At 29.5% G+C, this 16,416-nt stretch overlaps 1 protein-coding gene across 1 annotated transcript; it reads left to right on the plus strand.

Annotated features, from left to right (window-relative positions):
• Positions 1-9,359: 9,359 nt before the first annotated feature.
• LOC106766876 (myb family transcription factor EFM) lies at positions 9,360-12,266 on the plus strand. Its single transcript, XM_014651652.2, has 4 exons — positions 9,360-9,957; positions 10,272-10,886; positions 11,216-11,292; positions 11,499-12,266. Exons 1-4 carry the CDS (start codon positions 9,768-9,770, stop codon positions 11,967-11,969), a joined length of 1,353 nt encoding a protein of 450 aa, XP_014507138.1. The 5' UTR covers positions 9,360-9,767; the 3' UTR covers positions 11,970-12,266.
• The last annotated feature ends 4,150 nt before the right edge of the window (positions 12,267-16,416 follow it).

Below are 16,416 nucleotides of genomic sequence, written 5' to 3' on the forward strand. Positions count from 1 at the left end.
AGCTATTCCTAGCATCGTTCCTTTTAGTTTCTTTTCTTACGTTTCTGGTTCTAAAAATACTTCCCAGTACAAAAGAACCTTTAAAAAGAATTATACTTCCGTATAATCTAAAGCAAGTCAAGAAAAGAACAAGAACANAGACATATATTGCACAGGAAATTTACATTAATGTATTGTCATACAACCAATTCCAAAGAACAGAAAAACTAGNCTCTCCTAGACATCTAAAACGTACTCTTTACAGCAATTCCTTGCAGAAAGTGAAGTCTTGATGTCTTGAAGGGTCTCCTGACGGTCTTCTCCAGTTCTCCAGAGCGTTTTTCTATTTTTCGTGTCAGGAGATCCAGAGCGTTTTTCTATTTTTCGTGTCAGGAGATCGTTTCTGCCTTTTCTGTCACGTCTTTTAGGAGCCACTTGACTTCCTTAACTCGCTCAGCGCACAAGAGTGTGTACGCTGTGCGAATTTATTTTAATTGTTGCAATGTTATTAGCTGAGTGCACAAGTATGTTTGCGCTAAGCAAATTTCAAAATTTCCTTTTTTTCAACTTCTCTTATTCGCTCAGCGCACAAGTCTTGGTGCACTGTGCGAATCTATTTTTTCTGGCTCTGCGAATTTGGCTTGCGCTCTGTGAGAATTGGTTGACATATTTCCATTTATACATCTTTTCCTGCATAATAATTTACGTAACAATCTACTTCCTATTACAACATTTCACTGAGTAATAACATGAATAATTACAAAATTGAGATCATTTATAAGTGTAAAAATAACTCATTTTCACACTTATCATATATATATATATATATATATATATATATATATATAATTGCTGCTATGTATATACAACCCATTAAGAAAAGAAAACATCTCTGCAAATTAAAAAAATGTAAAGGTTCTAATAATTCACAACCGTTTCATTTTATATAATAATTTTATTTTTTATTAATTATTTAATTTCTATTTTATTATGAACATATAATTACTTTTCTTTTGTACAATCACTATTCTTATTTCTTACTTTATTTTTCTTGATTTATTTATGATTTTAATTAGAAATGAGAACATTCTCCTTTTTTTTTTTAATCATTCCATAATCAAGTCAAATATGAACTCTATTTCAAATTCCTTTATGCAAACATCAAAGTTGAAAAAAAGACGAAAATTGAAATAAAAAATAAAATCGTTTAAATTAGATAAAAAGTAGAAATTAAATAAAAAACTTAATGTTTTTTTATTATGTACAATTTTATTACTTATTATTTTTATTATTTTTATTATAAATTTATTATTAAAAAATGTATTCTTAAATATCAAATAATATATCTTAATTGATTGGTATGTCATAATGGATCATAAGTGTCTCATAATCAATTATGAGTTAAATGTATATAATTAATCTACGTAATTATTTACAATTTTTTTCCTATATCAACACAGAAAAAAAAAAACTTATTTCTTCTTTTTTCTTTTGTTTTCATACATATAATTCCTTAAAGCAACGATGCTTACATTCGTATCAAACGTGTTACTAATGTGATAAAGTGAAAAAGTTATCACAATCTTTTCAAAAGAGAATTGAAATTAATTCATATATATTAAGATGATAACCATAATATGGAAAGGGACATTTTTTCTAAGATGTGACTTATAATTTTCATGTTGACTTTTTGGTGTTTTACATTGAGAATTTCCATTGGCACTATTATTCTCTTATGTTTTCTTAATTAATATCTATTTTAACTCACATAAAACAGGAAAATAATAATTAATGAAATTAAAACCTTTATGCAAACATCACATGAAATTAATGGAAGGGTGTTTATCTAACAGAGAACGGGTGTCTCTAAAATATTAATGGGAGTGGAAAAAGAAATATAAAGTCCAAGTCTCGATTATATCTGATGGCCCTCACTTTGTCCTGTTTTTTTTTAGTTGGCCCATACCAATTCAGTTTGGATCCACTTCAAATATCTCTCCATCAATTAACTTTAATCAGTCAAAGTTTAAATTTATCTTCAAGCATTCCTGAAGAACAAACAAATAAAAGATAACATAAGATATATATTAATAATCATTTAAATACGCAATTGTGTAATAAACCTCCTGAGTAGAATGTATAGGGAAAAGTATTTTCAAATATAAATAATTCTTTTAACACTCTTATCAGATAAAAATTCATACGAAACTTGTTATGAGATATTTGGAAACACTTCAGTACAGCTTACTTCAACTCAAACAAATACTATATAACATTTAAAAGAAAAAAAAAAAGAGACATTTACTTTTTCCAAAATAAACCATTTAATCTTGTTCGAATAAGAATAGGTCTATAATCCTCGTTCTAGTTGCTCTTACATAATTTTTTTTTGTAATTACCAAATATAACATATATTACAAACCTTATTTTTAAGATATTAAATATACGTAGTTTCTCATTTAATTTTTTTAATAAATATCGATAAATTTTCTTACAATTTTTATGGAGGCATCAACCCCAGTGTAATAAGCTTACCCTTAAATGAGATTCAATAAAAATAGATGTAAGATTATGAGTGGTTAATATGTATATAAATTTGTGGTTAACTTTTTGTGAGCTAGTGGCATCTAAGGATAGAGTATATATGAAGTGCTTTTATCTGAATAATAACCTAATCTTATTCATATGAACAGCTATGAAAAGCGCATCGATGAATGCAGAAAACGTAGCTAAATTCAAAGGATACATGAACTTCCGTAGAAAAACTGAACCTCATAAGTGCAGAATTTAGTGTTTGACAAGGATGTTTGACGTAGGTAGTTATAGTTTACTTTGTGTTGACACATCAATAATGGCGAGTCAACATTTATTTTATCGCAGTGTTCAAAATTCCAGTCTTCGCCAACACTCTGAGTTATAGTGTATAGCTTTATCTCTTTACAACAAGTTCATCTTTTCAATAGAGGCCGACCAACGTGATTCTATTCCATCCTCCACTCTCTCTTATGCTTCAGAGATGCTATAATTAATATATTTTTCTTTTTCTGTATAATATTAATATGCAAATTTATTCTAATCTATGGTCAAACTCAGTGCTGATTTCTATGTTGAAGTATCCTTGCTGTCTCATAAATATATTATATTCATAATCGCTTAAACTGATTATACTATGAATTGAGGTTAAACTGATGATGAGATTATTAAGATAAAGGAGGGTTGAAGATGAAGCATGCAGAAAGTTATATTAGAAGTGGAGTTTAAGTCTAACTCAACTCCACAAAACCAGCCACAAAATCAGCTTGTAAGGTGAGATTTGCACCTCACTTGTATATTATAAATTGGACTTATCTCAAGTCGATGTGAGACTTCCAAATAAATGAAAATTGAATTGAATTATTTTTATTGGATGCTTAAAAGTGATGAGAATCTATCCTGAATGAAAATTTAGAATATTTAGTAGCATAATCCTGTTGGTAATATACTTTTAATTTAATCAACAACTTCAGTCCTCACTCATTCTCATCTCATATCATATATATGCAAATTCCTTCCACCCGTGGACGTACCTTTCCTCCGCTTTCCGCAAAGCCCACCACAGAATAATTTTTTTTTTTTTTTATGAATAATAATAATAATGTTTACTTAAACTACGTTATTCGTTTTTCCCTTTATAATGCCATCTTTTTATCCAACTTTAACAGAATTTTCAAAATGAATTTCATGGTCATTCGATGACTGTATTGCATGAACTGCAACCTTTTATTCACAGTTGGATTCACACCAATAGAATATCTTATTTCATAAATAGTCATTCGTTTTATTGAAGTATCTTAGACAAAACTAGGTGTTCGTGCATTTGCATTTTTAATTTGTTTCGCTAATTAACTAATTTTTTAGCATGCCTATTTCTTATGAAAATTACTTCTCAAAGTTTTTTTTCATGAATAATAAAAATTTTACTTTATAAAAAAAATATTATTGTTTGTCGAAACTATTATGTTATTCATTATAAAAAGTTTACTATGTGTTGATTTTATCGTATTATTATTATTATCAATAGTGAATATCTAATTTCATCCTCAAACTTAAGCAAAGATTAGAGAAAGGGTAAAATTATTGTCATCGAAACTTGAACATAGACTTTTCTATTAAAATTCTCCTCCAACCTTAGACTAAAAGAAAACGAAAATGATAATAAATAAAGCAAAGTTGAAAGTTCAATATTCGAAATTAAAATAAGTAGAGAAAAAAGCGTGTCGGGTACACTACATCTGAACTAGGGTGGGTTTCAACTTATAATATTGTGGTTAATTTAATTAAAGCTAAAGTTTTTATTTTGTATGCTTGCCTGCATAGTGGGTGTAGAAAGGAAATCATAAATTATAAGCAATGCAAAGTTCTGTTATTCTGCTTACCATTTTAAGCTTATGTTTGCAATAATTCTCAACAAAAGGTACTCATAATCCTTTCATGCAGAAAATTTATTAGTTATATAAAGTTTTTAAGAAAAATGTCAGTCCAAATTTATTTAGATCATCATTTTCTTTTTAAGTTAATATAATTTTTTTCTTAATATTATTTTATACAGAACTCAGTTCTTTTTTTTTTTCTACTTTTGCTCACAATTTGATTTGGAAGGTGACTTTTAGAATTAAAACATTAAGAAAAAAAACTTTTTAGAGTTTTACATATTTTGTGAAACTCTTTTAAGAATATTAAATGATATTTTACAGTATCTGTAAAAAAAATCACAATAAAAAAAAATATTTTTTTTACATTTTTTAAAAATGTTTGAAAAAAAAGGTCCTGGGAAATATAAAAAATTCCACTGATAAGAACACCTCCGATAAATTTGAAAATTATCTTCAGACTCAACAATGAAATTGACGAAATTAATAAGGAAAAAGTAAGAATAAAAGAGGGAGGATTTGTAACATACTTTTTAATTGTTAATTGAAATAACAATAAATAAAGTCATTAGTTTAAAAGTAAGATTTATAGTGTATAGTAAACTTTAATTAATTAATTAATAATAAATATGTAATTAAAAGATTCTGTTGGTAATATAGGCAGTGGTGAAGATAATTGGAGGAATATGAGAAAAAGATGTGATAGAAAGTTATATAGAGTTGGAGAAATAGAAGGAGGCTCTAATTGTTATGGACCACTGTGTTTGGGCTTCCACGGACCCAAATTAGCGCGTAGGATTCAAGAATTTAGTAAAGAATCTTCACGATTCAGTGAAACAATACATAATGTAAAAATTAAGTTTTAAAAGCATTGAGTTCGAAAAAAAAAAATATTTTTAATTCATCATGATATTAGTAGTCATTATAATTAAGAGTTACATTAAATGAATGTAAAAATATTGTCTTCTTGATAAAGACTTAAAGAATGATATTTATATTGACTAATCAATAAAATTCTTGATTGAAGGGGAAAAAATGGCGTGCAAATTAAAAAATAATAATAATCTATATACAAATTTAAGAAAACTGGTAGCAGTAATACTTTTTAAGTTTAGTTATACCATTATATTATTTTCTTTATGTTCAAGGGCAAAATTTCATATCAATATATAGACCTGTGTGTAAGGCTTCATGAAATATGACTTGCAACTAATAATATTGTTTTCTTGCGTAATCGAATGTAACTAATAATTTAGTCAGTTTTAATATGCATTATATTTGTTTGATATGCAATGTCATATTAATGAAATGGAACATTGTAATTTTATAGTATCTCATACGATACGAGGGGTGTGTTTTCAAGCAACAGCAATAGAATAAATAACGACTAAATTGTATAAATGGGTTAAAGTGTAATTGAAAATATATAATTATTATTTGATTGGAGTAATAATTTCAAAGGAATGCAAAATAATATCTTTTATAAATAAGAAAGCCATAAAAAAAGAGAAAAAGAAATGAAAACTTATTTTATTTTGTCTTTTGTCTTGAATAGTAATCTTTCATTGGAGAGATATTTTGTAAGGTGGATAAAAAGTGATAGTTGAGCCATAATGTTCCAATGGAATAGTTGAAGAATTATTAGGCTAAAATCTCTAAATAGAGGAACAATTTTCACATTCTATCGAATACATCACGTGTGGCGAGCAGGTTAGAAAACTTTAGTTTGACAAGTTAGATTCCATTTTTGGTTGTTTGAATGCAAATATAGCTCACAACATGTGTGCAAACTTAATCCTAATAATTTTTTTAAGTGAAATTCTTTAAATTAATTTTATCTGGTTAAAAAAATAAGTAAATTTTAATTAACAATTTAATTTTTTGTTTGTGGTTTAATTTTAGAATTAAGAAAATGTTAAAATAAGTGAAAAGAAATTAGGACAATAATAAGAAAAGAATATGGTGAAAACGGCAGAAGGGAGGAATATTCTGACAGGTACTGCAAATGGGCCACGTAAAAGGGATATTCAGAAGAAGGACGATAGGAAAGAATATTATGGACACGCGTCTCGAGGACAATAATCATAATAATAATATTATTTGTTTTCTTTTGTTTTTGTGAAGAGAGAAAAATAAAAGAAATAAAAGGAAGAATCCGAAGAAAAGGTGTGAGTTGGAGTTTAGCTTGTAGAAGAAGAGTGAATTTAGAAAGCAACCAACCATTTTTATTGAAAGCTGGTGGAATTTGATGCAATCTTCCTCTCACTTTCACACCCACACTCTTTTCCCTTTTATTTTTTATTTTTTAAATTCAAAATCTCATAATCTTTTGTTGGTGTATTCCATGAACCATGAGATGTAAACATTTCATTTTTTAACTCACTTAAATAGTATTCACACACACACACTGACACTGTAAGACAATGTTGCATATTCTTTTTTCAATATATTATGCTACTTATTTAAACTATTATTTTTAAAAATATATTTTAAAATGTTTGAACTATACACACTCATCTATACTATTATATACAGAGATATTTTCTTTAATTTTACCTTTTAAAAAGCAATTTTTCTTTTAAATTATATATCCCACCAATTTTACATTTTAAATTATCTGTTTTTTAAATTTAATCATTTGTTTTTTTTAATTTAACCATTTTTTTAAACTAAAATAACTATTTATAACAAAAAAACTTACAAAATACATAAAAATTATCCACAAAAAAATTATAAACATTATCTGTATTTATTTTTATAATTAGAAGTTTATTAATTTTTATTATCATTAAAAAAATGTAAATATCCATATGCATAATGTATGCGTTTTAACTATTTAATATAATAAAAATATCATCGATAAGTACGTTCTTTTTATTTAATTTTAAATTTGTTTGGAAATAGTAAAATACCATAGTGAAAACAAAAAACCAGAAATAATTTATATAAAACAATAAAAAGAGAGCTTATTAAATAAATGTGTTTTAAAATACTGATAAGATTATTTATAAAATATTATAATAACAACATAAAACCAAAATTTTGAACAAACTAAAAAGGTTAAAAATCACCAAAAATAACCTGCCAATTATCTATTGCAATATATAAAACTTGAAAGACAAATTATGACATGTTAATCCAACTTATTTTATTTTTGTCTTTTGCATTACTTATTTTCTTACTTTGTTTTGATCATCCATTTTAATTTCTTTAAAATTTTGAACAATTAATATAAATATAATCTCACAAGCTTTACTTTGAATACATCTATTTCATTGACTTACATTAGGAAGTTCAAATAAGCATCATATACTCATTGAAACTATTCCGAACACTTATAAAATTCTGATTTATTTTATAAGATATATAAAATAAAAATTGACTAAGTTGTTTTGACTTTCTACAATTTACAATTAAGTGGCTTATAATAATTTATCATTAATATTACGTGAAAGTCTCAAATGAATAAGTTTGATAGATGCTTAAGGAATTGTTAAGAGAATAATGTAATGAAATATTATAGTATATAAGAAAAACTATCATAACCAAAAATGCAAATAATACATATGTTTATTATCACTTTATCGCTAGATCAAACTCACATGAAACTTTAAGTAATAAGAGAACAGCGAGATTAGTATATATATTTTTGTAATTTAAAATTATATATCTGTTTTTATATTATATAGTTTGATAAGAAAATTATATAGTAGATAGAGAAGATTTTATGAAAAAAGTAGAGTTTAATTTGATTGTTTACGAGAAACCGGGAAAGAATGAAGTGAGCCAATGAACCATATGAATTAAAGAAGTTTTGAAAAATCCTAATGTGTTTTTCATTTGAATGAATTTGAGGAAGAGTAATCGAGAAGATTTGATGATAAATTTTTTTGTTATTTATTTGAATAAATTTGGAGGTAAGTGAGAGTGAATTTGGAAATAAATTTTTTTAATCTGTCATATAAATTAAATCATACACTAATTTTTACAAATTTTACTTCCAAATCTACTCCCACTTACCTTCAAATCTATTCAAATAAACTAAAAATAATTATTTTCAAATTCTCTCAAATCTTTTCAATTACTCTTTTTTAAATTCACTCAAGTAAACAAGAGATGAGTAACGTGGCTTTGTAAGAAAAATAAGGAAAATTGGTTTAACATGGAAAAGAGAATCTTCTTAGCTTCTTACCCACTTCATTAAAGATGGTAGCAGAAGAAGATTCTCGTCTGCTAGGCTCCTTTATCACTCTTTTAGAGCATGATTTTATTTTTCTTCCCTTTAAGCTTAGTGGGTTGTGTTCCCTTAATTTAGAGTCGCAGAATTGGAACTAAGATATTCCTTTCTTGGAGCCAAATATTTTATTCTGTATAGTGAGTGTCTAGTTTTTTAGATTAGATATTCCTCCCCTTCCCTCAATGCACTCCAATTCATCACAATTATGCAACTTTTGGACTCAAAGAGAAAGTTGCAAGCTAGTTTGATACTAAACACCTATTTGAATATGTGCTTTCCCTCTCCTTCTTTCTCCCTTTCTCTTTATTCACTGTCTTGGTAAAAATTATATATCTTCATGGTATATGCTCCCCCACAATTTAAATTATTTCCATTACAGATTCATTCATTTCTGCTGTAACACCAATACCAAAGGAAAATCTTTTTTCATCACCTATATTTACCTGTACAAGAAATACTATTATACATATTAAATGATATGTCCTTTTACTTTGTAAATGAAGAAAGTATGACAGGAAGAAAGATAAAAGAGCGTTAATGAGATTTTGATTTGAAATTGTTGGAGAATCTGAGTGTTATTTGCGCACAGGTGTAGCTAGTATGAAAAGAAAGCGAAAATAAAAGGATAAAAAGAGAGAAAGGAGTAAAGAAAAAAAAAGAATCATCTTTTGTATTAGTGATTTTGAATTCGTACAAAGAACACTGAGAGGTTCTAAAACCAGGCTCTAAGCACATGACCCTCTAATGTCAGACTCTCTGATTCCTTCTAACACACCACCTCTCTCATTTTTTTGCACTTTTTTTGCATTGGTTCTTTGTAGGAAGTTACTTCCCTCTGCTTTATCCCATGCTTTTTCTTTTCTTTTCTCTCTCTCTCTCTCTTGAACCTGCTTTATTCCCATTGAACTCACCTCTAAAAAGAAGACGATCCTCCCTCGATCCTCCTTGTGTTCAGAAACAACACAACCTCCCTTTCTCTCTCTCTCTCTCGCCCCCACCAAAAACCACAAAGGAAGAAGCCAAACACGCTCTTTTGCTCTTGTTTGTTCCCACATACCACCCTGTTCCTATTTTGGCATGAACATATTTTAAACAGTGAGTGCTTCTGAATCAGTTGCTATAACTATACGTCAAATTAGGGAATGGCATCACCATCAGAACTTACTCTTGATTGCAAGCCCCAAAGCTATTCCTTGCTACTCAAATCCTTTGGAGATCAAACTGATCAGACCTACAAGCTTGAAGAATTCCTCTCTCGCTTAGAGGAAGAACGTCTCAAGATTGACGCCTTCAAGCGTGAGCTTCCTCTCTGCATGCAACTTCTCACCAACGGTACACAATTCAAATCATCCTTTTATAAAAACCTCCAATAAATTAATTCAACATTCACAATCCTAAACCTTAATTAAAGATTCAAGCTTCCGATTCTATTTTAAATATACAGACACATAGATAAATACATGCAACACTAACAAATTAACTCTTTCAGTATTCCGTTTTCTTATCATTCAGATTTTTCTAATAAAGTCAAGTTTGCATGTATCATCTTCTTCTTATATTACCAACATGAAACCATGATTTATATATTCTTCTGTGCACACCAAACAATTCATTAATTACCCACGCAATTCTTTTCATTGGAACAGCCATGGAGGCTTCAAGACAGCAACTTCAAGCCTTTAAAGTAAACCATGGTGCAAAACCGGTTCTGGAAGAATTCATACCGATGAAGCACTTGGCCTCAGAAAGCTCAGAGAAGGCAACAAACATGTCTGACAAGGCAAATTGGATGACATCTGCGCAACTTTGGAGCCAAGCGAGTGAAGGAGCCAAACACCAACCAACATTAACATCACCCAAAGAAGCTGATATAGGCTTCAGCATCAGCCCCAAGCTGGCTCTGGACAACAAGCAGAGGAACGGTGGAGGAGCCTTCCTTCCATTTTCAAAGGAAAGAAACTCCTGCCAAGGCTCCACATTGCGGCCTCTACCTGAACTTGCCCTTGCCTCTTCGGAGAAAGAAATGGAGGACAAGAAACGTGCAGAGGCAGAAAAGGGACTTTCGTGTCAGAATAAGAAGGAAAATTCTGGCAGTGATGGAGCTGTGGTTGATCAAGGAAAAAGTGGTAGCCCAGTTGCATCATCTCTTGCACAAACAACGACAACCACTTCGCAAACTCATAGGAAAGCTAGAAGGTGCTGGTCACCAGACTTGCACCGTCGATTTGTTAATGCTCTCCAGATGCTCGGTGGATCACAAGGTATATAACAGTTCAATTTAACATAGTTAATTGTTCCTTTGTTTGTTAACTGTATAACTTTGAGAAATATTCATTTTCTTTTCCGTCCGACAAGAAAGCGTATTACAAATATAACAGATTAGGCTGTTATATATATCTAATTGAAAATTAATATATATGACTAGATTTTTAGCTTTATAGTATCGATTACTTTAAAGATTGTAATAAAGAAAGTGATTTCTAATTTTTTTTCATGGTCTTTGAAAATGAAACTAACAGATAAATTATAAGAAAATGGGTTATTTGAATTTTGCAGTGAGTAAACATGTGTGACTTTGAATGTTTTACAGTGGCAACCCCAAAGCAGATAAGGGAGTTGATGAAGGTTGACGGTTTGACCAATGATGAAGTTAAAAGCCATTTGCAGGTAAATGTTTTTCTGTTCAACTCTGCTTGTATGTTCAGACAGACAGGCACCTTTGTTGTTGCTGTACTGTTACTGTCATTGTCAACCTGACGTACCATTCTGCATTCCCAAACGAACTTTTTGGAGTTTTGTTACCGTGTTCTTTTCTTTAATCAATTAATTAATGTAAAATTCATAATTGCATTTCTTAATTATTCTGTTAACAGAAATATAGGCTTCACACAAGAAGACCCAGTCCAAGTCCTCAAGCGAATGCAGCAGCTCCACAGCTCGTGGTCCTAGGCGGAATCTGGGTCCCACCGGAATATGCCACTGCGGCACACACAGCCACCCCAACTCTCTACGGCGCCCACCCAACCTCTCACGCCCCGCCGCCACACTACTGCACTGCCACTCCTGTGCCGCAAGAGTTCTACACTGCGGCGCCGCAGCAGCAGCTGCTTCCGCCTCCTCCGCCTCATCACAACCCGTTGCACCACCTGCACATGTACAAGGCAACGGCACACGGGCATGGGTCGCCGGAGTCGGACGTTCCCGGCGGAGGAGAGAGGTCGGAGAGCATTGAGGACGGGAAGTCGGAGAGTAGCAGCTGGAAGGGAGAGAGTGGGGAGAACGAAGGGGAGAGGAAAGGGATTTGTGAAGAGAGCAATGGGAGTGAAATCACTCTGAAATTCTAGGGTTTGTGAGAAATGGTTTTAGAATTAGGGTTTTGCTTGCATCCTATCCGACACTACCTAGCCATGCATGTTGAAGTATTGATTAACAAGAATGGGAAGTAGAACATATTATCCTAAGCTGTACTTTTTGCATATATTTCTGTGGTAGAGGGTAAAAGAGGCATAAAAGTGGACATTTGTTTTGTTTTTGCTTTACCAGATGCAAAGCATCGATGCTGCTATGTATGAGTATAAGTGTACTACTATGAAGGGAAGAATTGGATTCCTATAATTGGCATTTTCTGGGTTACAAATTTACCCTTAAGTTTCAGATGTAATAACAATGTCAGCCACTAAAAGGATTTTTTATTTTTCCATTGTTACTTGGGCTGTTATGGAGAAGAAGGAACTGCTTGAAAAGAAAGAAGAACAAGAAGAGAAACACAAGTATTGCTTTCATTAAATTTTTTAAATCAATTAACATGTTTTTTATTCAAAACACATATAAAACTTTTGCAAATGGATATTTAATTTTATTTTTAAATAAGGTTATAATTTGAGGGAAGTCAAGTTACTTTTTTCTCAAGAATTATATTCACTTGGTCATTTGTCTTTGATCAAACCAATTCATTATACTTTCTAGTTTTTATGACATTCAATACAAACTCAATATCCAACAATCAAGATAATAATCTTACAAGATCTTAACAAAACATCTAGTAAAACTCAATCACAATCACACTTTAATAACACACACACACACAAAAATAAAGGTCACTTGAGAAGCTAAACTTCCAATTATAAATGAGAAATAAAAGTAGTCTTCGACGTATTTTTCTATATAAAATTTTGAATTCAATAATTCATATATAAAAAAAAAAACAAAAAACTCTAAGAAGTATTTTTTTTTCAGCTGACCAAATAACTCTATATTTAAAAAGTGTTCTTATCCTTTTCAAAATAAATTTAAGTTAGTTTTGTAACAAGTTGAATGAAATAATTAGTTGTAAAATCTATAGTTTTTACATATTAAAACGAATTTTAATTCATTAAAACGTAACTATTTGCAAATTCACGATATTTTAATATGTTAAAGTGCACTTTTAATTTGATAAATCACTTTAAATGATTTTAATCAATTAAAATAATAATAATAATAATAATAAATACAAGCGTGAAAACTTTTAGTAATTTTAAATTATGTTTTTAATCAATAAGCATATGAATCTAGTTGATTGAGGATTTGAGAAATCAATTTTTTTCTAATTGTATTTTCCTCTTCTTCTCCGCGAACCTTGTTCCACCTTCTTATCGTGTTCCTCCATTCTCCCTCCATTACATTGTTTCTGAATTCAAAGTGGCAAAAGTCGTCTCCCTCATTCGTTGAGAGCCATACACAGATCCCTCACAGCCATCACTAAGCTTCGTTTATCGCATAGGCAGAGCTTCATTCTTATTGGAGGTTTCAGCAATCTTGGTGGAGGGTTCGTCCTTCATTTACGCTATCATTGGGAAGCTGGTGTTGTGACATTAGGGTTCCAGGCTTCTTTTTCGAGGGTTCTTGGTCGATGGCTCTTCGTGCGTGTTTGAGAGCTTCTTCGAGGGTGAGAGTCCAAATTATTTGCTGGCCATGTAAAGAATGTGGACATTATGTCTATCAATGAATGTTAAATGTTAATGTTATTAATGTTTATGTAACACTCTGAGTTTTTTAATGTATAAATTTATGAAATTTTTGTTTTCTTTTTTATGTTTATGCATGAAAATTAAGAAAACAAATTGTATTGTTATTATTATTATTGAAAGGATATTCTGTTTAAATCCACTATGAATTTTTTATTAAAAAATCATATTAAAGAGAAAGGGATAATACACAAGTATGTGGAAGAAAATATGTCTATTGAATTATCTGCAACTACATGACTCTTATTATTTATGTACTTTAATTATGAATAATGATGAAACCAATTTTTACTAAAAAATAAATCATATAATGTTATGAGCTCACGTCACATGAGTCAAAATTAATTACCAAATTTATTATATTATGTTACTCATTTAAAATTTATGATAAGCCTAAATGTGATTTAATAAAATGTAACGACTTATTGTTTTCACTGAAAGTTATAATAAAGATTAAATAAAACATACTTATTGGTTTATAAAAGAATATTATAATTTTGTCTCTAATTATAAAGTTCTTTTCACAATAAGTTATTAAGAAATTGTGAGAAGAGAAAGAAAAACAAAAAAGAGAGATTGAAAAACGCATGACTCTATATCTCTCATGGAACAAGGTTAATAGTCTACAGTGACTTATGTTGTGAGAATCATGAATCTAAAAATGAATTAAGAATTAAAAAAATTATGTTAAGTTAGAGATAAAACCAGTTTAAAATATATAAATGAATATAAATTTCAATTTACAAATTAATTTTCTGAAATTGAGTTAAATTTAAAATTATTTTATTAAAATGGTATCAAAATAATTTAAAACATCTCTGATCTATGTTGTTTATTAGACTTATGTCATTTACAATTATCTTATAAATAGAATTATCTTGTAAGATTGTTTTATAAGATTAAATTCATCTTGAATTATTTTTTAAAATATTAATTTTCCAAGTTCTAATGCCTAATGCGTAATCTTTGTTTCACTTAGTTATGGCAACCCAATGATATCTGTATTGTGGCCAAATCGAGGCTTTAGTGTTCATTGTCATATGATATGTAGCACCAATACAAATAGAGACACGTCTCCGTACGTTAAAAACAAATTAGAAACATTAAAGAATCTTAGAATGTACGAATATATGATAAAAAAAATTAATAATACATACACATAATATAAAAATTATTGATTATGTAACTCTCTATTTCTACTATTATAATATGTATCTAAATTTTTAACTTACGAAAAAATATCATGTATGTCGTCATCAATATTGTGTCGGAGTCTATTAAAACTGTTAGAATTTGTTAATATTTTTGGTTTTAATCTTGGAAAGAATTTTCTCCGAAATATGTTTTCTAGGCATTACAGATTCACAATTACATGTTCTGGAGAATTTTATCATTTGGGCTAACTATAAAGTCATTCGTAGTCAAGTTAGTGTTTATTGTATTTTATGTTAATTATGAATTATTTTTTGTAACACTAATAACATGATTTATATTTGTATACTAAGTTTATTTATCTTACTGTTTTTATTTAGTTATAATATAAGATTTATGTTAATTATTCATGTTTAACTTTTAGTGCAAACATGAATCAGAGAACTGTAATGTGTAGATGGTACGTAGTGACACAAATGTATACATTTATCGATATTATTCTGCAGTGAAAAGAGATAATAAAAAATTAACTCAAAAATTAAGAATGAATTTCACTCTTTTTGTTTATTGAGTCAAATTTTGAATTTCTAATTATTCTGAAACCCTTACTCCTTGAAGGATGAAGAAGATACGGAATTCATTAAAATGTATTTATTTTTAGGTATTTTGTATTAGTTGTTGATTTCTTTAGATTTATTTAAATTTACATGTGAATATTATATTAGTATTAACCTTTTTTTTTTCTCGTATGATATTTAATTAATGTTTATCATTATACCATGTTTATTAAAGAGAGATGAATCAATGCTATAAACATTCGGAATGGGCGTAGGCCTATTTATTGAGAATTCAGAAGGCCTATTTATTGAAAATGGGTGTTTCATCCTTCATCTCCAAGTATTTCATCCTGCACCTCCAATTTCCGAAAATACCCTTATTTAATTAATAGTTTAAGAGTTTAATATTTTGATTAGTGTGAATTTCTGTGCCAGCATTAAGACCACCTCCATTTTGTTCCAATCAGTAAGCATGCATTTTACTGACCTCTGCAACCCTTGACCCTGTACCCCTTGACTCTACACCCCTACATCACTCCTGCACCCCACTTCTGCACCCCACTCCTGCACTCTCTCATTTCCAACATACCACTTCTGCACCCTACTCCTACACTCTCTTATTTCCAGCATAGCATAGTGATTCATCTTTATAAACAAACCTTACATCCCTCCATCTTTGAAATGCAACTCGTTTAAGGTTTTCTGAGTGTTGGTTATATATATATTTCCGAAGGATTGTTGAGTGTAAGCTCATTTGCAGTGGGGCGGCATCAGCTTCTTCCTATTAGCTATTTTTTAGCGTTAGAGGTTAGTATTTATTTTAAAATTTGTTTGTATCTTCCTTCGATTGGTATAGCTGATGGATGGTTAATATATTTTTTTTTTAAATCTGTTTGCATGTTCTTGTTGTTCATTGTATTGATATTAAGAGATAAGAGGTATTTAATTTTAGTTAGAATGTTTCATAAAACGAAAACATGTGTCAATCGGACATGGATATCCGATTAACATATCATCGGATTTGGATATCCGATACACAAAATCTCGGATTTGGATTTCCGATGCCCTAACTCTCG

The sequence above is a fragment of the Vigna radiata genome, chromosome 7 (assembly GCF_000741045.1).
Source record: "Vigna radiata var. radiata cultivar VC1973A chromosome 7, Vradiata_ver6, whole genome shotgun sequence".
In the NCBI taxonomy this organism is placed as follows: domain Eukaryota; kingdom Viridiplantae; phylum Streptophyta; class Magnoliopsida; order Fabales; family Fabaceae; genus Vigna; species Vigna radiata.